This window comes from Stegodyphus dumicola, chromosome 4 (assembly GCF_044657685.1).
Source record: "Stegodyphus dumicola isolate Sdum_Otavi_A_Nest chromosome 4, ASM4465768v1".
Taxonomy (NCBI): Eukaryota; Metazoa; Arthropoda; class Arachnida; order Araneae; family Eresidae; genus Stegodyphus; species Stegodyphus dumicola.
The window spans coordinates 176,172,314-176,190,816 of NC_140771.1; the positions used below are offsets into that span (position 1 = coordinate 176,172,314).

At 32.7% G+C, this 18,503-nt stretch overlaps 1 protein-coding gene across 1 annotated transcript; it reads left to right on the forward strand.

Annotated features, from left to right (window-relative positions):
- Window positions 1-468: 468 nt before the first annotated feature.
- Window positions 469-18,044, forward strand: LOC118201660 (uncharacterized). The gene is made up of 5 exons (XM_035373799.1): window positions 469-750; window positions 4,041-4,164; window positions 5,354-5,496; window positions 11,175-11,334; window positions 17,680-18,044. Exons 1-5 carry the CDS (start codon window positions 705-707, stop codon window positions 17,807-17,809), a joined length of 603 nt encoding a protein of 200 aa, XP_035229690.1. The 5' UTR covers window positions 469-704; the 3' UTR covers window positions 17,810-18,044.
- Window positions 18,045-18,503: the final 459 nt, after the last annotated feature.

Below are 18,503 nucleotides of genomic sequence, written 5' to 3' on the forward strand. Positions count from 1 at the left end.
AAACTTTTTCTAAATTTCAGCCTTTTATTAGATAAAGATAATACAGTTGTATAAAGAAAGGAAGGAGAACAAACGAATACTTAAAATGAAAAATATTACAAATAATTAAAATTTTGTTTTAGAACGAAACTGTGTCTAGCTAAACCACTCGGAAGGCCATAAAATTGAACATGGAAGTTTTTATTCCAGTTGCGTTTTCGAATAAATGAACAACATGCATTCGACTCGTGCTTCTTTCCATTTCTTTGAAAGTACCGTTAAATTACTTGCGTATTTCCTCCCGTTTCTCAAATTTCCCCTCAACATTTTAACAAAGTCTCTGAATTTTATTTAAGTAGAAATGTAATCTTTAACGCCTTCAAAGCTGTCCTAAATTATGTCATAAATGTCATAAGAATGCTGTCATAAAAAATAAGAGCTACATATTTTGGAAAATTAAGTTATTTAATTATTTATTTTTTGCATTAGGTAAAATTCTGACCTTCGCAAATTCTTCTGCCCACAAGCTCTTGATAAATCAATATAATTGAGGATACAGTAATCAGGAAACTGTTGCCAACAGGGACACTGACTGGAAACTTTATTTGAAATTTCCTTCCTGATTATGATGAAAGCAGTCTGCCGCCGAATGCAATAACAACGTAAATTCTTGCTCATTTCTACAGCTGCCATACTGAAATTGCCTTGCTAATATTTTAGAACTCATGGAGCTTTACATAATTATCATATACTGTGCATTCATTTTAAATGGTATGTATGATTCCTTAGAAAATAAGTATTTACATCCTTTGTTATTGAATAATAAATAAGCTAAAATATTATTTAATTAATTATTAAAAAATTATTAGAATTAAAAATTCTATATGAAAATGATTTACCATAAATGCGTGCAGATAATTGGGAGTATATGGTCTACATTTTAATAACCGTTTACTTTATTAACCGTGCGTACAGATGCAGTTACAGTTAGAATTTCACTAGTATTTTTATATTTATGATGCCTTTGGAAAGAACATATATTATGAAGAAACAATTCTACGCAAGATATCTAAACGTACTATATATTTTTATATTTGTTACATATATTTTATAATTTTTTGTGAAATTATTTCAGAAACTTTTTGTGAATAAGAAGTATTTATGTGCAGCAATTTTTGAGATTTGTTGGAAAAAAAAATATTTGATCTAAATCTGGAAACCCACATTCAGCTTAGAAATACACTTCCCCAAATGAATGCATTTATATTGCATAATCATAAATTCATTAAAAATAATATATAACGTTAAATATATTAAATATTACGATTTAAGTGATTACGAAGTATTTTTATGTTTGCCATCCCCTAAGTATACCTTTTCTGGTTACCACGTCAGAATATTTAAAAGAAATCAGAAATGCTCATAAAAGAGCATTTGCAATCGCCATGAAATTAAAAATAATTTTGTTTTATGGACGCAAGCAAATAATTTCAAAATTATTCTCTCAAAAATTATTTTTGAAATAACTGTCTTACTATGTGAAATCAAAAAAATAATTGATTTAAATAAGATAACCCAGTGCTTTCATGAAGATCCAATATGTGAATTTTGTCAAATAAACAATGTATAGAAGTTTAAATTCTAAAATGTTTTTTTACTTTTTAAAGATTTTGTGGCAAGCAAGCTAAAAGAAATTATACAATATGAGAAAATACATCCATAAAAGATTAAATAAAAGATTAAAAAAAAGCTCTTATTTTTTTAATCTTTTATGGGATCTAAAATTTAGCAGGAAACTTATCACGTTTTTTCCATGTTACATATTTTTAAGCAGCAATGGTGGTAAATGAAAGCTTAATTCTCAATTTTCAAAAAGTTTTGAATTGAGAGCTAGGAATATATTAAAAAACTGTGAATGTAGTTAGTTAATACGCTTTATTTATTTAATTAAGGTGGAAATAATCAAATTTAATCAAAAATTAAAAGTTAGCATCTCTCTAAATACAGTGAGTGTTTACACATTTTTAGAAGAATTTCGGGGCCGTTTAATTAATGTTTAAAATGCAAAGAGTGTTTTTTTAAATGTTCAGTCTGATAGTCTTTTTCTGGACTATAAGTCAGCATCGTGATTTCTATAATAAATGGGCTTTTCGTAAAATTTCCAGCGGTATTGATGTTCATTCCTCTTCCGCTAATTTTTAGTGTATTAATTGTGGTGGGTTTGGGACTAGAAAGATCTTTTTCCAAGAGACGCAATAGTCCGTAGGGGAAACATCAGGGGACTTCTTAAGAATTCGTTGATATATATGCAATACCAATATTAGTCTTCATTTTTTCAAGGAATGTAGTGGTACTTTTTGAAGTATGACTTGTTGCTTTGCCCTTATAATGTTTTACTCTTCAATTTCTTCCGATAAAAAAATGGAATTTCTTCTATAGATATCGGATGTAAAACTTTCTCTTGATAGTGTGCTGAGTTGATTTTAATATTTTTAATTTTAATTTTTTTAAGAAACCTGCGACAATCGTAAATCCCTCATAAGTTATTTTTTCTCTCCCTTTCGCGTACGTTCGTAGTGAACTGCGAGCCCACTCGACGCGTGTTGCAGAGTTCGAGTCCCGGTGAGTGTAGTGCACATTTTCACGTCTCTTGCATCAAAATAACCTAATGACTTTACACTCTTACTTGAATATTCTTTACACTGACGGACCCAGACTTGTATATTTTTTTCTCTTCATTTTGGATCATAAATAGATCTTTTCCTGTTGAGATGAGACATTGAGGTAAACCCATGCTTTATCGAGGGTCACTGTGTATTTTCATTCATCTTCCGTTAAATAATTTCATAAAGGATACTACAAAATTTTCTGCGCTGAGACACATGCTTCTACATAAGTTGATGAAAATTACGCATTTTAAATGTAAGTGGTAAATCTTAGTTTGTTATATTATTTATTGAGGCTACAGATGTATTTAAAGATTTTGTGACTGATTTCACCCCCGGCGGATATTTTCTTGCTACCAACAATTTAGCTTTAGAAACATTTGAAAAAGTACTGCGTTTTTCGGGTATTTGTTTAGAGTCTTCTTTGCATGCGGTTTTTTCCTTTCTGATTAATAACTTTTGCTTATTTTGTATTTAGAAATTTTAATACCATGCACTTCACAATGTTTTCGACCAATAGAATAGGCAGAATTCTCTTCGGAAAGCACAAAAATATATACTTCAATCCACAGCGTTTTACATGCGACATTTTGAAAGAAGAATAAATTTAAAACTATTCTAAAAAAAACTATTCTAAAAAGGAGAATTTCTCATTTAAAATAACAATTTGTTACTAGAAATTTTCATTCCAAAATTTGGTTTTATAAATTCTTTATCTAAATTTTCTAAAAATGTGTAAACACCTTCTGTATTTTAAGGTTATAACATAGAAGATCCTAAACATTGTCAACTCTGAGAACAATAAAATATCTTTTTCCCTCGTGGAATCTTTGCCGTACACAAAAAAGGTATGGCTGTTGATAGACGTATGGTTAAAAGGATTGGAGATGTACGAATAACGTGTGTACTTGATGTAAAAGATGCAAAAATTAAAGCTGAAAATATAACGCTGATTTTTGTTGTTTGACTTCTAAATTAAGATATATCTCATGTTATTTACGTAACAATAGCAACAGAAACAAATATAATATACAGTTTATTAATTATTTTATATATTTAGTTCTGAGACTCATATGCAGTCGAAAATATCTTCAAATTTTGATTTGCGGAACTTCAGTGTTCCACAGAATACATTTTGAAGACTACAGCTGTAATAAGAAGTAAACAGACATGTGAATAGATCGCATGTAGTATTAAGAAGCTGAATGAATCATTTTGTCTCACAGAGCCAAAGGAATTGCTGCTTGAATTTTCAGTAAAATCATTGATATTGTCTGAACTTCAGAGTAATTTATTTGCCTGTAGAAGTAAAATAAAAGTTTTAAATGTATTAAAAGGCGATATATGTTAAGCACATTTTAAATCCCATTTACGTTCTGTGTGTGTATTTCTCAGTTTTCAGGCAAACAGTTGCTACTATATCTTGTGAAGAAGACATCCATTCTTCTTGTCCCAATAAACCGTTCATAGAAGCAGGTTTAACGCTCTTTGATGAAGAAATGCTACAGACTCACTGCAGGTAAATTTTATAGAAATATTTAGATTATTTAGAGATATTTGATTAGAGATTTATGCGTTCCTATCTCTGTCGAGGAGATTGAAGCGAAATATTTTTATATTGTGAAGAAGGGGAATCCTGCGTATTCTATCTCGAAATGCATTGAATTTTCTATTTCAAATCAAATGCTAAAATGAGATCGGATTTTTGCATAAATAACAATTTTACGATTTTTTAACTAATAAAAAATTACTTATGTATTCAAGGAAAAAAGTAAACTCTAATTTTTAAAATAGAAATTAATTTAAATACTTCAGTTATACATCGATAAAAGTTCTAAATTTTAATAATGTTGATTTGTATTACCTGTTTGTAAAAATATCTGTAACATATAATAATATATAATAACTTCTATAATAACTTTTATAAAATACACAATTATACTTTCCTTCTCGGGATAAGTTATCATTTCTTTCTTGAATCTTTAGAAACTTTTGAATGCCAATTATGATAATTTGTCTATCTACAGCCATCTATCTACAGTATCAACAACAACAAATAGTTCTACTAAGTCGAGAAATACTAATTTTTAAATGTGTTTTGCAATTTTAAAATTTACTGGACATATTTCCAAGCATTTTGTAAACATTACTTTTTGTTCACTATTTTCGATTGTTCAAGAATACTATATATTAGAAATTGAAACACAAAACATATTTTAATGCAAATAATCTGAAAGCTACAGGATTCACGTCCTATCATGTTTGCATTTAGAGACGGAGTGAATGAGAGAAGCATAGGAAAATTTCTTTCATAAGAAGAATGTGAAGAATATATTCAAGGACTCTTTTAGCTAAAATTGATCAGAAGCTGGTGATAATTTTGAACAAAATAATAATGAGGATATGACAGTAATGAAGATGCACTTGAGATTTTGTCACTTGATTGAAGTTCATCCAAAAGTGAGCAAAGTTTCCATACGTTATCTGAAAACGCTTTGCATGAGCAACTAATTTGTAGAAATTTTTGCATGCCAATTATGATAGTTTGTGAATTCAGAAAGACTGAATCATCACGATATTTATTCGTACAATACATTTTAAAAATAGAATATACCCTAAACTTTTCAATATTTATTGCCCTCTTAACGGTAGAAAATCACAATCGTAATGCTTTTGTGTTTCTCACGATGTTTTATGTTATATTACAGTGACATTATAGAAGATATTGAATGCAAAGAAAATTATTTATCCATTTGCGATCGGAAGGGCTATCAAACATTTACAATGCTTATTGGTGGCTTTAAAGACACTTTTGCGGAACTGTGTGATGAAAATTCGGATCTCCGATCTGGTAAGTAAGATAAGTATTCACATTTTGGATTCATAAAATTTAATCAGTCTGTTTAATTTAGAACAGTTTCTTTTCCCTGCTTATTTTTATCTGGGTAAACAGCAATTCTGCTCTGAGGTGAACAAGTTTAGAGTGAAATTTTGAATAAAATGAGACAACGAGAAAAGGCCAAATAAAGTAATAATAAATTAAAAAAGTCCAACATATACATCAAGGACCTTTAGTATTCAAATGCATTTCGCAGTTATGTAGCTAAGCAAGTTAATTTGCTATATCTTCATTCGCATAAATACACAGCAGACAGCCCATAACATTAATATCTCAACTTTCATATCTAAAGGTGAAACATGGAATATTTACTTTATACCAGATATCATAAAAGAGTTTGTTCTTTATTAAATAACCATTACCTAATTTTTATTTCCGGTTTTTACAAGTAAGCCATCATGGATGATCAACTCGACAACATACACTGAAGAGCTAAAATATTATGACCACCTACTCAATAACGTATTGCGCGACCTCTGGCCTGCAAAACAGCTGCATGGATGCTAGAAGGCATGGATGCTAGAAGGCATGAATGCCTCAAGTTTTTGGTAGATGACTGCAGACCGGTTGTACCAAATGTCTAAGGAGCAGTCACGCACCGTTGAGATATCCCGACATGGTGGTGTTTGAGCTCGGAGTTGCCGCTCCATGACATCACGAATGTGTTCTATCGGTTTAAGATCTGACGAGTTAGGTGACCAGAACATTAATTGTAATCACAGAACTGAAACATTAATGTTCAAGACAAAAGGTAGCTTTTGTTCTGATCTGCTGAAGCTTCAAGTTACAAACAAACGGACCTAAAATTCTATCCTAGTCTACAGAACAGCAAGGAACGCCAAAATTACCCTCATAGCACCATCTCTCTACAGCATCGACAACAACAAATCAACTACTAAGTCGAGAAATACTAATTTTTAAATGTGTCTTGCAATTTTAAAATTTACTGGGCATTTTTTTCTGCAAACATTATTTTTTTGATTCACTATTTTCGATTGTTCAAGAATACTATATATTAGAAATTGAACACAAAACATATTTTAACCCCAATAATCTGGAAGATACAGGATTTACGTCCTTCCATGTTTGTATTTAGACAGGGTCTGAATTAGAGAAGCATAGGAAAATTTATTGTGTAAGATGATCATGAGCGAATTATCAATGATTCTTTTGGCTAAAACCGATCAGAAGATGGTGATAATTGTGAACAAAATAATAATGAGGATACGACAATTATGAAGATGCGCTTGAGATTTTGTCATTCGATTAGAGTTCAACCAAAAATGAGCAACGTTTCCATACCTTATCTGAAAACATTTTACATGAACAACTAATTATCTTTCAGTAAAAACTAGATAATTGCAAATCTAGATACAAATGTCAAGGAAAATCGATAAATCACGAAGAGCCATTGTAAGGGAGAATGTTTCTAAAAGTGTTGTAGAGACATTAGGATATTTTTGGAAGCAGGAAAACATGAAAAATTAGCAACGCCTTCGCCAGAAATCGAACCACTGACCTCTGGATACTGGCCCAGCGTGCAGAACCACTACACTACGAAGGCTCGCTAGGAATGCGGGAGAATTGCCTTTATAGTGTCTTGTAACTTCCTGGCGAATTGTCATTTAAATACTAATCTTTTAAACTAAAGAGAAAAAACAGTTTAAAGCTAACAGAGAAACTCAGACAGGAACATATCAATTATCGTGAAGAAAGTGTTTCTTCACGATAACTGCTTCAAAATTTTGCAAAGACATAAAAAATGTGATAAGTATCCAGAATTAGTGAGTGGTTTGGTTTGGTTTATTTGTTTACGGTAAAGTACTGGAGGGATATCTATCTAAGAATTGGTGAGTGTGCTCTGCTTATCCAGCAAACAACAATTGTAGCATTTTACGGGAAGTGTTGTAAAGGCAAATAACGTACTGCAAAAAGGATCAACGGATTACGTACTAATTTAACACATGACTATAACTGAGTAATCTGTTTCTAAATTACATATTATCTTAAATAAACATAAAATGATAATTTTTATATGCTTAATAGTTTAGGAAACTTACACATAAAACGTATTCCATTTAAAATTTAATCATTCATTGGTAATGCATTATTTCACTTCATAACGCATATTACGCAAGAAAATAAATATTTTAATGATAGTAATATTCGCAATTTGTTTATATCCTAAAATGAGTGAAACGAGGTCATTGAAACCAATGAGTAGACTGAGGTAATTTTAGTTCCTCGAATATCCAGTAATTTATCTGCTGTTTTTCACATTGTATTTTGTGGATTTCTGTAAAACTTTTGTGATTTTGCAACAAAAGCTGCTTTCCGCATTTGATTACTTTCTGCTTTTCTTATTATCCTTTCAGATACAGAACTTGATTAAATATTTTTATGAAACATAGCTGAATAACTGCAAAATAAACTTTTCATTCGCAGTATTATACTAATAAACAATCAAATGTTAAACTTGAAGACTTCTTTAACCAGTTACGGTTAAGGCATAAAATACGCTATAAATGAAGATGTTTATTGAAAACCAATTACATAGTCTTTGTTATTCTAATTATATTAGAGATCTGCAGGTTTAGTCCGTAATTTTCTTCCAATACGGTATTACTTCTAATTCCATTCATCAGTTATTTAATTTCTACGTATTTTTCTAATTTTTTTCTTCATTTTAAGCAAACAGCGCTCTCGTAATTCGTAGTCAAATTAATCAATTAAATAATTTTTCTTACATGGTTAACCGAAATTTTTCGTTGGATATTAATGATATTTTGTTGGACAAAACACATATGTGAAAGCTTTGTTTTATTTCAGTTATGTATATATTAAATTTCTCTTATCCATTTCTGCTTTATTTGTTTAAATCAGTTACTACCGTGTTATCGGGATTGTATCTTGTAGAATGTAACATAAAAATGGAAGCTCTGGTTTATTTCATTCATCATATATCTAAACAATTATTACCTTACACATTTCTATTTTATTTGTTTAAATTAATGACATATGATTTGTTTAAATTAATGACCTAACATATGATGATTATGATTGCATATGATGGCTACGATTGTAGAAAACTCTAGAAACATGGAATATTTACTTTATACCAGATATCATAAAAGAGTTTGTTCTTTATTAAATAACCATTACCTAATTTTTATTTCCGGTTTTTACAAGTAAGCCATCATGGACGATCAACTCGACAACATACACTGAAGATCCAAAATATTATGACCACCTACTCAATAACGTATTGCGCGACCTCTGGCCTGCAAAACAGCTGCATGGATGCTAGAAGGCATGAATGCCTCAAGTTCTTGGTAAATGACTGCAGACCGGTTGTACCAAATGTCTAAGGAGCAATCACGCACTGTTGAGATATTCCGACATGGTGGTGTTTGAGCTCGGAGTTGCCGCTCTATGACATCACGAATGTGTTCTATCGGTTTAAGATCTGACGAGTTAGGTGACCAGAACATTAATTGGAATGCTTCTTGAACTACTCAAAACTCCTTAATCCTTATGCTACTCCTTATGCTCATCGAACTACTCCAACACAATTTGAGCCTTGTCACACGAAGCTTGTCCTGGTGGAAGATTCCATTTCCAGTTGGGAAGACAGACGCCATGTAAGGTTGCAACTGATCCGCAATGTTATGTCCAGATAGTCCACAGCTTTCATGGCCTGTTCTACCACAACTAAGAGTTTCACAACCGCCCATGAGAACGTCCCTTAAAAAGCATATACCTCTACCGCTAGATTGTATATGACCTTCTGTACAGGCGGAAAGCAGCTGTTAGCCTGGAAGACGAATACCCTTACATCACCATCGACGTGATGAATGAGAAATCGTGATTCATCCGATCTGGCAAATGTGTTCCACTCATCCATGGCCCAGTCTCGATGATCCCGGGCCCATTGTACGCGTAGTTGACAATGACGCTTGGTCAACAGAGGTATACGAGAAGAACGTCTGCTGCAGTGTCCATATCCAACCGTGTCCGCTGAACTGCGTGTTCCGAAACACTTGCGTTTGAACCTGCATTGTATTAGGCTGTTAGATGAGCTACTGTTTGAAGCCGATTTTGCTGTACCAAGCAAAACAGTCTCCCTCTTGATTGAATTCTTTTTTTCTTTGACGACGCGTGTACGTGCAACAACCTGGCGTAAACTGCTGGTTCACCGTCATTTATCTACTTTGTATCAATACTAACAGCGGCAGCTACCAATCGTACAGTTTCCAATTGGCAGATACCAATCGTGCAGTTTCAGAGATCGTCGTACCGAGTCTTCGGGCCATTACAATCTGCCCTTTATCAAATTCGCTTACATCAGCAGCCTTTCCCTCACTCGCAAAAGTAAGAACAAGAATGATTCCATACAATAGGTCATAGTCATCCCTAGTAAGAGGCGATCGGCCGGTGAGAGCCTTTGGTAATATATTTGTTGATTCATAAATGGTATTAAAAACCGGTGAGTGGAATCCAGTTGATGGAACTTACTTATACGCAGTAGTGTTAGAACTCACTTAGAGAATTTGAAAAGTGCGATCTCTTGTGTCATCTGTTGAGCTGTAGGATAAGCTAATAAGCTTGAAGCTATCTCATGTGACACCGTCTGTTGCGTGAATAATCGTGAGGCAATCTTTTCTATGTACATGGCATTTTTCTGGACAAACGATTATTCAGTAAATGCATACGAAAAAATAAAAAATATATACAGTATGAGAAAATGAATTTCCTCAAAATTTTAGCAGATCTTGAAGGTCGTTTCCTTGATATTTCTAACCGGAGGTCGAGTACAGCTTACACGAGAGATGAAAATATATATATACACAAAGTCTATACCTGCTTTGGAAAGAACAAAGTCTATACCTGCTTTTGGAAGGAACAAAGTCTGTTTCGCTTTGTCAGGAATGATAAAGTAAATATAAAATCTTGGTTAAACACGTAATAATAAAAATGAGAATAATATATATACAGAACTAACACCGATTATTATGATGAATTGTGTAGATACTATGATATTATCCTTCATGACAGTTTCAGCTGGAATTTTATCCAGCCATTACTGGCACTTCATATAACCCGGCTAGGGTAGACACACATACAATACATCATGGGAGAACCTTAACTAAGAACTGCAGGATAAACTGATTCCTTACCTTCTCCAGCAGCAGTTAAATACCATTCCCACTTAATCACGTGTCATCCAGTCGAGTTCACTGGAAAATGTGGGGATGGTCATAATGTTTTGGCTCGTCGGTGTATATCATTCTGTATATAGCAAACTATTCTCTTGCTTAATTTCTACTTTATTTTTTTAAACTGATGCCCAATTTTGTAGAACACAGCACCAATATAAAATCTATATTTCATTGTATATAGGAAATTAGTCTCTCACCCATTTTTACTATATTTAATATATTTAGTTTAATTAGTCTCCATCATATGATCATGAAAGCAGTCACGATCTTGAAGCTTTGAATGTGATTGAAGAATATGAGACGAAACTCTTTATATTTACAAAGTATCTGTCGCACGTTTAGTGAGCATTGAAGATTTACTATCAAAAGAGAAATCTGAAACTGAAATCGATAAAATGTATTTATTTGCAGAATATCGTCGACACGTTTCCTGTTTACGAAACTCTCGCAATTTATATCACAGCTGTGCTCTCAACGCCATCGAGAATGTTCTAAATGCTGAAACTGATGAGAAATCGAATAACAGCATAGGAGAATGGGATAATGAGAATTTAGCAAAGAGATTATGTCGGTAAGTATGATTAAATAACATTGTAAGTTGTATTTCATTATGCATTTATGTTATAATATAATTAATTGCGTAACTGTTAAATATACCTAAATTAACGGCACACGATTAATAAAATTATCATTTATATTTTCTATCTATCTTAAATTTATTCAAAGAAAAAGTAAATAAGAGAAATTTGCCCTATATTAAATTTATTCAAAGAAAAAGTAAATAAGAGAAATTTGCCTTATGAAAATCATATTTAAAATTATAAGACTGCGGAAAGTACAGTGACTAATACCAACCATTTCACGAATAGAGAAGAGCCTGAATTCCAGCAAGCGACATAAAAACCTTAACTAATAGTATGCAGCAATGATGTAACAACTATAAAGGAGAAATGGATAACTGAGAGATAAAAGCTGCATAACAGAACATTAATTAAAAACGAAGAATTAAAACAAAACAAAACTAATAAATCAATTCACAACTAAAATATTAGTCTCAAATGAGAACTTTAATCGTTAAACAAGGTAGGCATTCAAAATTACATTTTAGGAAGTGCATTTTAGGGTAATAAAACTCCATTTTAGGGAATAAAAATTCGTTTTAAGGAACCAACTAAATTGAAGGAAAATAATTTGAGAAATTTTAGTTCTTTAGAAAGCCAAATTTTTAATGGTGTGTTAATTAGAAAGAAAAAGAGTAAGTATCAGATATTAATTTCACGTTAAATCAGTAATTAATTTTTATTCATTTATTCAAAAATGAAAGAGTAATTCATAAATTTGTTTTTTCATTAAGGAAACGAAGAGCATCACAGCAAAGCAATGCCTCTTCTAAAACAATTAAAAAATATTTAGTTGTTCTATTTTAATGAAAATAAGATATCATAAGCATCTAATTCCCGATAATTTCTACACTTGTCACCTAAGATATATCTGTTTACAGTTAGTACAGTGAGTTAGCACACCTTTTGTATTGATGGCATTCATTCATCATCATTTGTCTCAAGAGACGTTCAAGCTACAATATTCGGAAGAACTATTAGTAAATCTTCGAAACAGTTTTTATGTAGATAATTGTGTTACGAGTGTACGGAATGTGCCAGAATTGGAAACATTTATAATGAAAGCCACAGGGGTTATGAAAGAATGCCAATTTGACCTGACAGGTGGGGAGAGCCACATACCCTCTATTTGCCCTCATTCAAGTTCTGAAGCGCATGTTTTAGGACTGATGTGGGAGAAAGACTCTGACACATTAAAAATCTATTCTCAATCTTTGAAACTGGCAGAATCAGAAATGTTAATAAAGATGAGAATTTTGTCCCTTATAAGCCGATTCTTTAATCCGATTAGGTCTCTTGCTCTAGCTTTAATACAGCCTAAGCTTTTGCTTCAAGAAACTTGGAAGACTAAAGAATCCTGGGATTCAGAAGTTATTTTTGATATAAAGAAGAGGTTTCCTTCACAGTTTAATTATTGACATGGTTTAAGTGATATTAAGATCCCAAGATGGTTAGGAATCACGGCAGAATCGAACTTGAGCCTTCATACATTTGTTGATGCAAGCCAGACAGCTTATTCTGCTTATATATTTTTAATATGCCAATATTCTGATAGTACTGTAAAGGTGCAGCTATTCCAAGCTAAATCAAGAATAACTATCTCTAGCCTTGAACTGATGGCAGCTATTATTGGTGCGAGATTATTTGATTCTATGATTCAGGCTCTAAAGTTTGAAAATCAAAATATTGATAATTACTTTTGGACAGACTCATCGGCAGTGTTAACTTGGATTACGAGACAGGAACAGTGGTCAGTATTCGTAAACAACCGAATTGCTGAAATTAGAAGGCTAACCGCTCCTGAAAATTGGTTTCATGTTCCGGGAAATCGGAATCTTGCCGATCTTCTCTCTAGAGGATGTGGAGTTAAACAACTACTGAGATCAGAGTGGTGGTTAGGACCGTAATGGCTGAAGTATTACAAAGAAGATTAGCCTAAGTCAACAGAAAATATTAATGAAGAGGAAGTTGAATGAAAACGAGAAACGGAGAACTGTTGTCTCAGCTAGCAATGTAGGATTTGAATCCACTGTAATTTATTTAGCATCCAGAATTTCCAAGTTTTCAAAACTAATAAGAGTCTTAGCATGGGTGTTACGCTTTCAACCGAAAGCTATACATTTAAGGAAACACACTGATCTAACTCAAAAAGAAATCTTAAAAGCACAGAAAACACTTCTACGTTTAGAACAAAGGGAGTGTATGTATGACAAAGAAGGTAAAAAATCGTTACAAAATTTTCAAGTTTTCACAGACCATGATTCGATTAAAGTCCAGACTTACCAACGAAGATGAAACATTTGAATTCATTGCTCCTTTGGTCCTCCCATCAAAACTTTCAATAGTTAAAAGACTTATTGAACACTTAGTCAACAAACATGTAGGAACATCCATTCTCCTAACAATTTTACGGAAGAGATTTTAGATCATAAAAGGTTGGAGAACTATTCGCTCCATCATTAAAGACTGTGTCACCTGTAAAAGACAAAAAACGAAGAATCTTAAAGTGCTATTTCTCTCTTTGCTTCCATATCGCACTAGATTATCAGCTATGTTTGAAGTGTGAGGTGTGGACTTGACAGGACCCTTAATAACTAAGTCAGATGAAAAAGCTTGGATTGTACTCTTCTCCTGTGCTGTATATAGGGCTGCTCACTTAGAATTAATACCGTCTCTTTGTACAAATGCTTTCATTCAAGCGTTGCGAAGATTTATCGCGAGAAGAGGTAAAATATCCCCTCTATACTCAGACAATGGAACTAATTTCACAGGCTTAAATTTCTCCTTAAAACAGCTTGACAAAAATTCAAAGAGAATTTGAAGTTAGTCAAATCAAATGGAAGTTCAACCCACCATCTGCTGCTCCATGGTGAGGAGGATTCTGGGAAAGACATATTTAAAATTTAGGCATACTTAAAACTTAGGACGTTCATCTCTGACTTAAGAAGAACTCTTGACTCTCGTGAGTGTGAATCAATTATGAATAATAGATCTTTGACATACGTATCAGAAGAACCAGATTTAAGAATTTTGACACCCTCTTCGTTCCTTCAAGATTTCCCTACCAATGATGTGCCCGACCTAGACAAAATCGATAAATCCGACATCAATAAACGATACAGATATGTTCAGAAACTGAGAGAAAGATTGAAAGAAAGATTTCGAACTGAGTATTTGGGATTTTTACGTTCATAAATCCCTAAAAACCTGGAGCAAATTAAACTTAGAGACATCGTCTTGATTGGTAGAGAGGATAAAAACGAATTCACTAGCCATTAGCAAGATTGATCGAACTCTTTCCTGGGAGAGACGGGCGTCCAAGACTAGTGAAATTGAAAACTTGTAAAGGACCTTTACTCAGACCTATTCAAAGGCTGTACACTTTAGAAGTTACAGAACATTCGAATAATGTGAACATTAACTTGAAATAGACATTTTATATTTCGAATATTTCATGTATTTTAGAGTTTAGATTTAACGCTTATATTGAGTTTTCTCCCAAAGGTTCTAAAACTCACTAAAACTCAAATGGGGAGAATGTTGCGCCACTTAAATTACCTCAGTTAATACTTTATTTGAAAAAGAGTAACAACGCCTCGGTTTATCGCGAGACTGTGATTAGAACAGTAGTTTTAAAATATTTTTAAAATGAAAATGAGTTTGTAATGAAGCGGTTTGTTGCAAATAATTGAAATAAAATTATGCCTAAAAAGAAACTTCTTGTCTGCCAATTTCAAGCGAGTCGTCTCATTTATCTGATTTAATGAGTATCTTTAGTCTAAAGTAACCGACATTTGTTTTCGGTAGCGATTTATAAAACTCTAATTTTAGAACACTGAGAAACAACTGAGATAGTTGTTAGTTTGTAGCCCAATTAATTCAAGATTGCCGCACAGTTTCAGTGCTACGTGGAAAGACATGGTGAAAATATCTATTTCTGACTGAATGGCATTGAAATCTTGGAATATACGTTCAAACGCAAAGTGCAGTTTTCTTAGGCCATCTTAAGAGAAAAAGAAAAAAAGCCAAGAAGCGTAATTTTATTCATTTAGGAAGATTATCAATAAACATCGCTTTCTGAGAAATTAAAGACACTGGGCTCAGCTAAAAATGCGAGTATACATGTTAGTGAAATGAGATAACAGACCTCTTTTACATGAGCTCGTTTTCCGCTACGATCACGTGGGCTTTATACAATATATATGTATAGTAATATTTTATATATAATGTTTCATATTGTACAGCTATACCAAAAATATATTATATAAATATAATATACTTTTTTAAATTGCGACGGGTCGGATAGAACTTTAAGGTGAGCTGGAGCTGGCCCGCGGAACGTAGTTTACCCATCCCTAACTTTACGTATACATAATTTTTGATTTTCTGTTATTTTTGATTTCTGATTTTTTGATTAATCTGTTTCTGCAAGTAAACCACCATGGATGATCAACGTAGCAATGCATTGGGCCAAAGCATAGCGATCGAATTCTTCTACAAATCCGAGGCTAACTCAGCAGCTTCAATTCACAGTAAAGTATTATTAGTCTACGGAGTCAATGCAATGAATTGAAGTAGTGTATGTCAAGGGCTTCAGATGCTTTGACATGATGACCATTTGACATCCTGGCCCAGGCACGGTCAGATAGACCGACAACCATCACAACTGATGAAAACGGATCAGTCACTGAGAAACTCATTCAAAATGACAGATGCATCACCACGAGAGGTATCATGCAGCACCAAATATGACAAAAAGATATGCGTTAACTCTAATACAATGATTGGGATGCAGAAAAATTTGTACTCGTTGGATTACAAGGCTTTTGACAAGGGCAAATGAAGAAGAACGTGTGTGGATCATCTGTAAAGATTCTTTTAGGATTGCATAGAATGCTTTCATGGAGTCAGCACGTGAAATGAAATGTGGCTGTTTCACTCTGACAGTAAAAGGCAGTTGGTGGAATGGATGTGTATTCGTGTCATGGATACAAAGATCGCTGTAGAGCAGAAAAAAAAAAGTATCATAGATTGATTTCCAAGGACCAAAGTGTGTAGCTATGAAATTTCATTAAATCTGGTGCTTATCATTATCGGCCTGCAGAGGATTGGGCGTTGCTTTTGAAAAGATATATGTACTTTTCGTATCAAGCTTTGAAATTTCATCTTCTGAACTGATGAACACCTTGAGGCTGATATCAATCATGAACGACCTTGATTTTCAAAGGATCTATTTATATACATTCTGTAGAAATGATAACCAATTTGGATAGCTTCTTACTAAAATAATTCACATTTAGCAGGAATCAGCTTTAAATTTTGTCCTAAGGTGTAGGACTTTCCTTATATTTTAAGACTATTATTACGCCAGCGATTACCACGAGACAGGTTTCATATAATAGTCTTCTCAAAATAATCTCCGTTAGATATTCGAATATCACAGAAGCCTAATAAACTACTAAAACCCGTGCTACACAGAAATGACAGTATCTCATATTTTAACTCTCCTTTTTCTTGTCAATATTCACTCTTCGCCCATATTCAGAAATCATTTATACCATATATATCTATATTATATCATATATGTACCTACGAAACAACCAAGTCTAGGCAAAGGGTAACTATTCTTCTATATAATGGTATTTAAACATCTGTAGTCAAAGCAAAATTGTCTGATGAACACAACTTTGCTAAAAAAGCAATAGGCAAATTTCGGGGATAACAAGAACATTCAATGATGTCCTTGTATTTATTAAATCTTTCAGAAGCTTTCTGACTTAAATAAAAGAAATATATTAGCCACAAGTTTTGAAATTTTACCTTTGTCGTTTAGCATTTCCATTATTTTATTATGATTTGTGTCATTTAAGTAATTTGGCAAGCGTTGTCATTTCACAGAACGCAAGGGCTTGCTTTAAAATTATGACCATACAGTGCTTAAATTAGGGACGTGAAAGCAACGTTAAGTCTCCTTGAAAATTTAATCTTTGTTTCCTTTTTAATATGACCAACTAATGAAATCTATTTCATGTGATTTTTAATTCATCTAACTAAGAATTTTTATGAGCATATAAAAGTATCTGAGCCCACAAAATTTACTTAATCGTCACCTAGTATTTTTCCTTACATATTTTTATTCAGTTATTTAGGTAGGACTCTGAAATAAATTACACCATGTTCAAGCATTAAATTACTAAATTACAGTTTAATTTTGAAATTAAATCTTAGCGATCCTATGATGGATTCTTTTCTCTTTGAATATAAGAAATTTTAATCTTTAACTTTTTTTCCCTCAGGATCTATCAGCCTATCAAAAACTGCGTTTTACAAGAAACACTTGAAAAGTGTGGAGCAGATGCAAAAGGGTTTTTGGAGATCTTATCGGATCGCTTTGCATCGAGGTTTGTAGAAGAAATGTGCAATTAACAATAAAATGAAGAAAGCCTTCTTCAAATAAAGAGTTTTAATTGTAAATTTTATTGCACACATTTAGTTCTTTAATGGCTTGTGTCTTAGGGAAATGTTTCAAGATTATTTAGAATCAGTTCTCTTAAATACAAGACGCAGAGACAGTTTCGTTATTAACATTTTACAGCCTAATATGTAGTATCCTTATTATTTTTTATTACACTTATTCAATAAAATCAGTATGAAAAAATAAGTGCTGTTTTTATTAAAATCTTCATCTCTACACAAATCTCTACACAGATCTTACACAGTACGAACTTTTGACAACGATTCATCGATCAATGCGATGTTTCAAATATTGATAATGGAGTTATTCTGTCTTATACAGGGTGATTCTAGATTGTTTTTGAAAATTAAGAGAGGTGATAGTACACATTCAGATGAGCATTAATTACTATAGAACATAGGGTCGCATTCCACTCTGAGAGGCAGAAAAAAGGAATATTAGAATTCCAACCTGAACTTACAACAATGTTGGGAGAGCGAATAAACTAGACCAAAAATATGCACAATCAATTTAGTGAAAAACTCACAGAGAGTGCATAAAACGGATGAAACCGAAAACTTGGCGTTCGAGTGCTAATTCGAACTCAGACTTTGATGACAAACACTCAAATGCACATCTTTGGCAAGGTCTCAACCTCGCAAACGA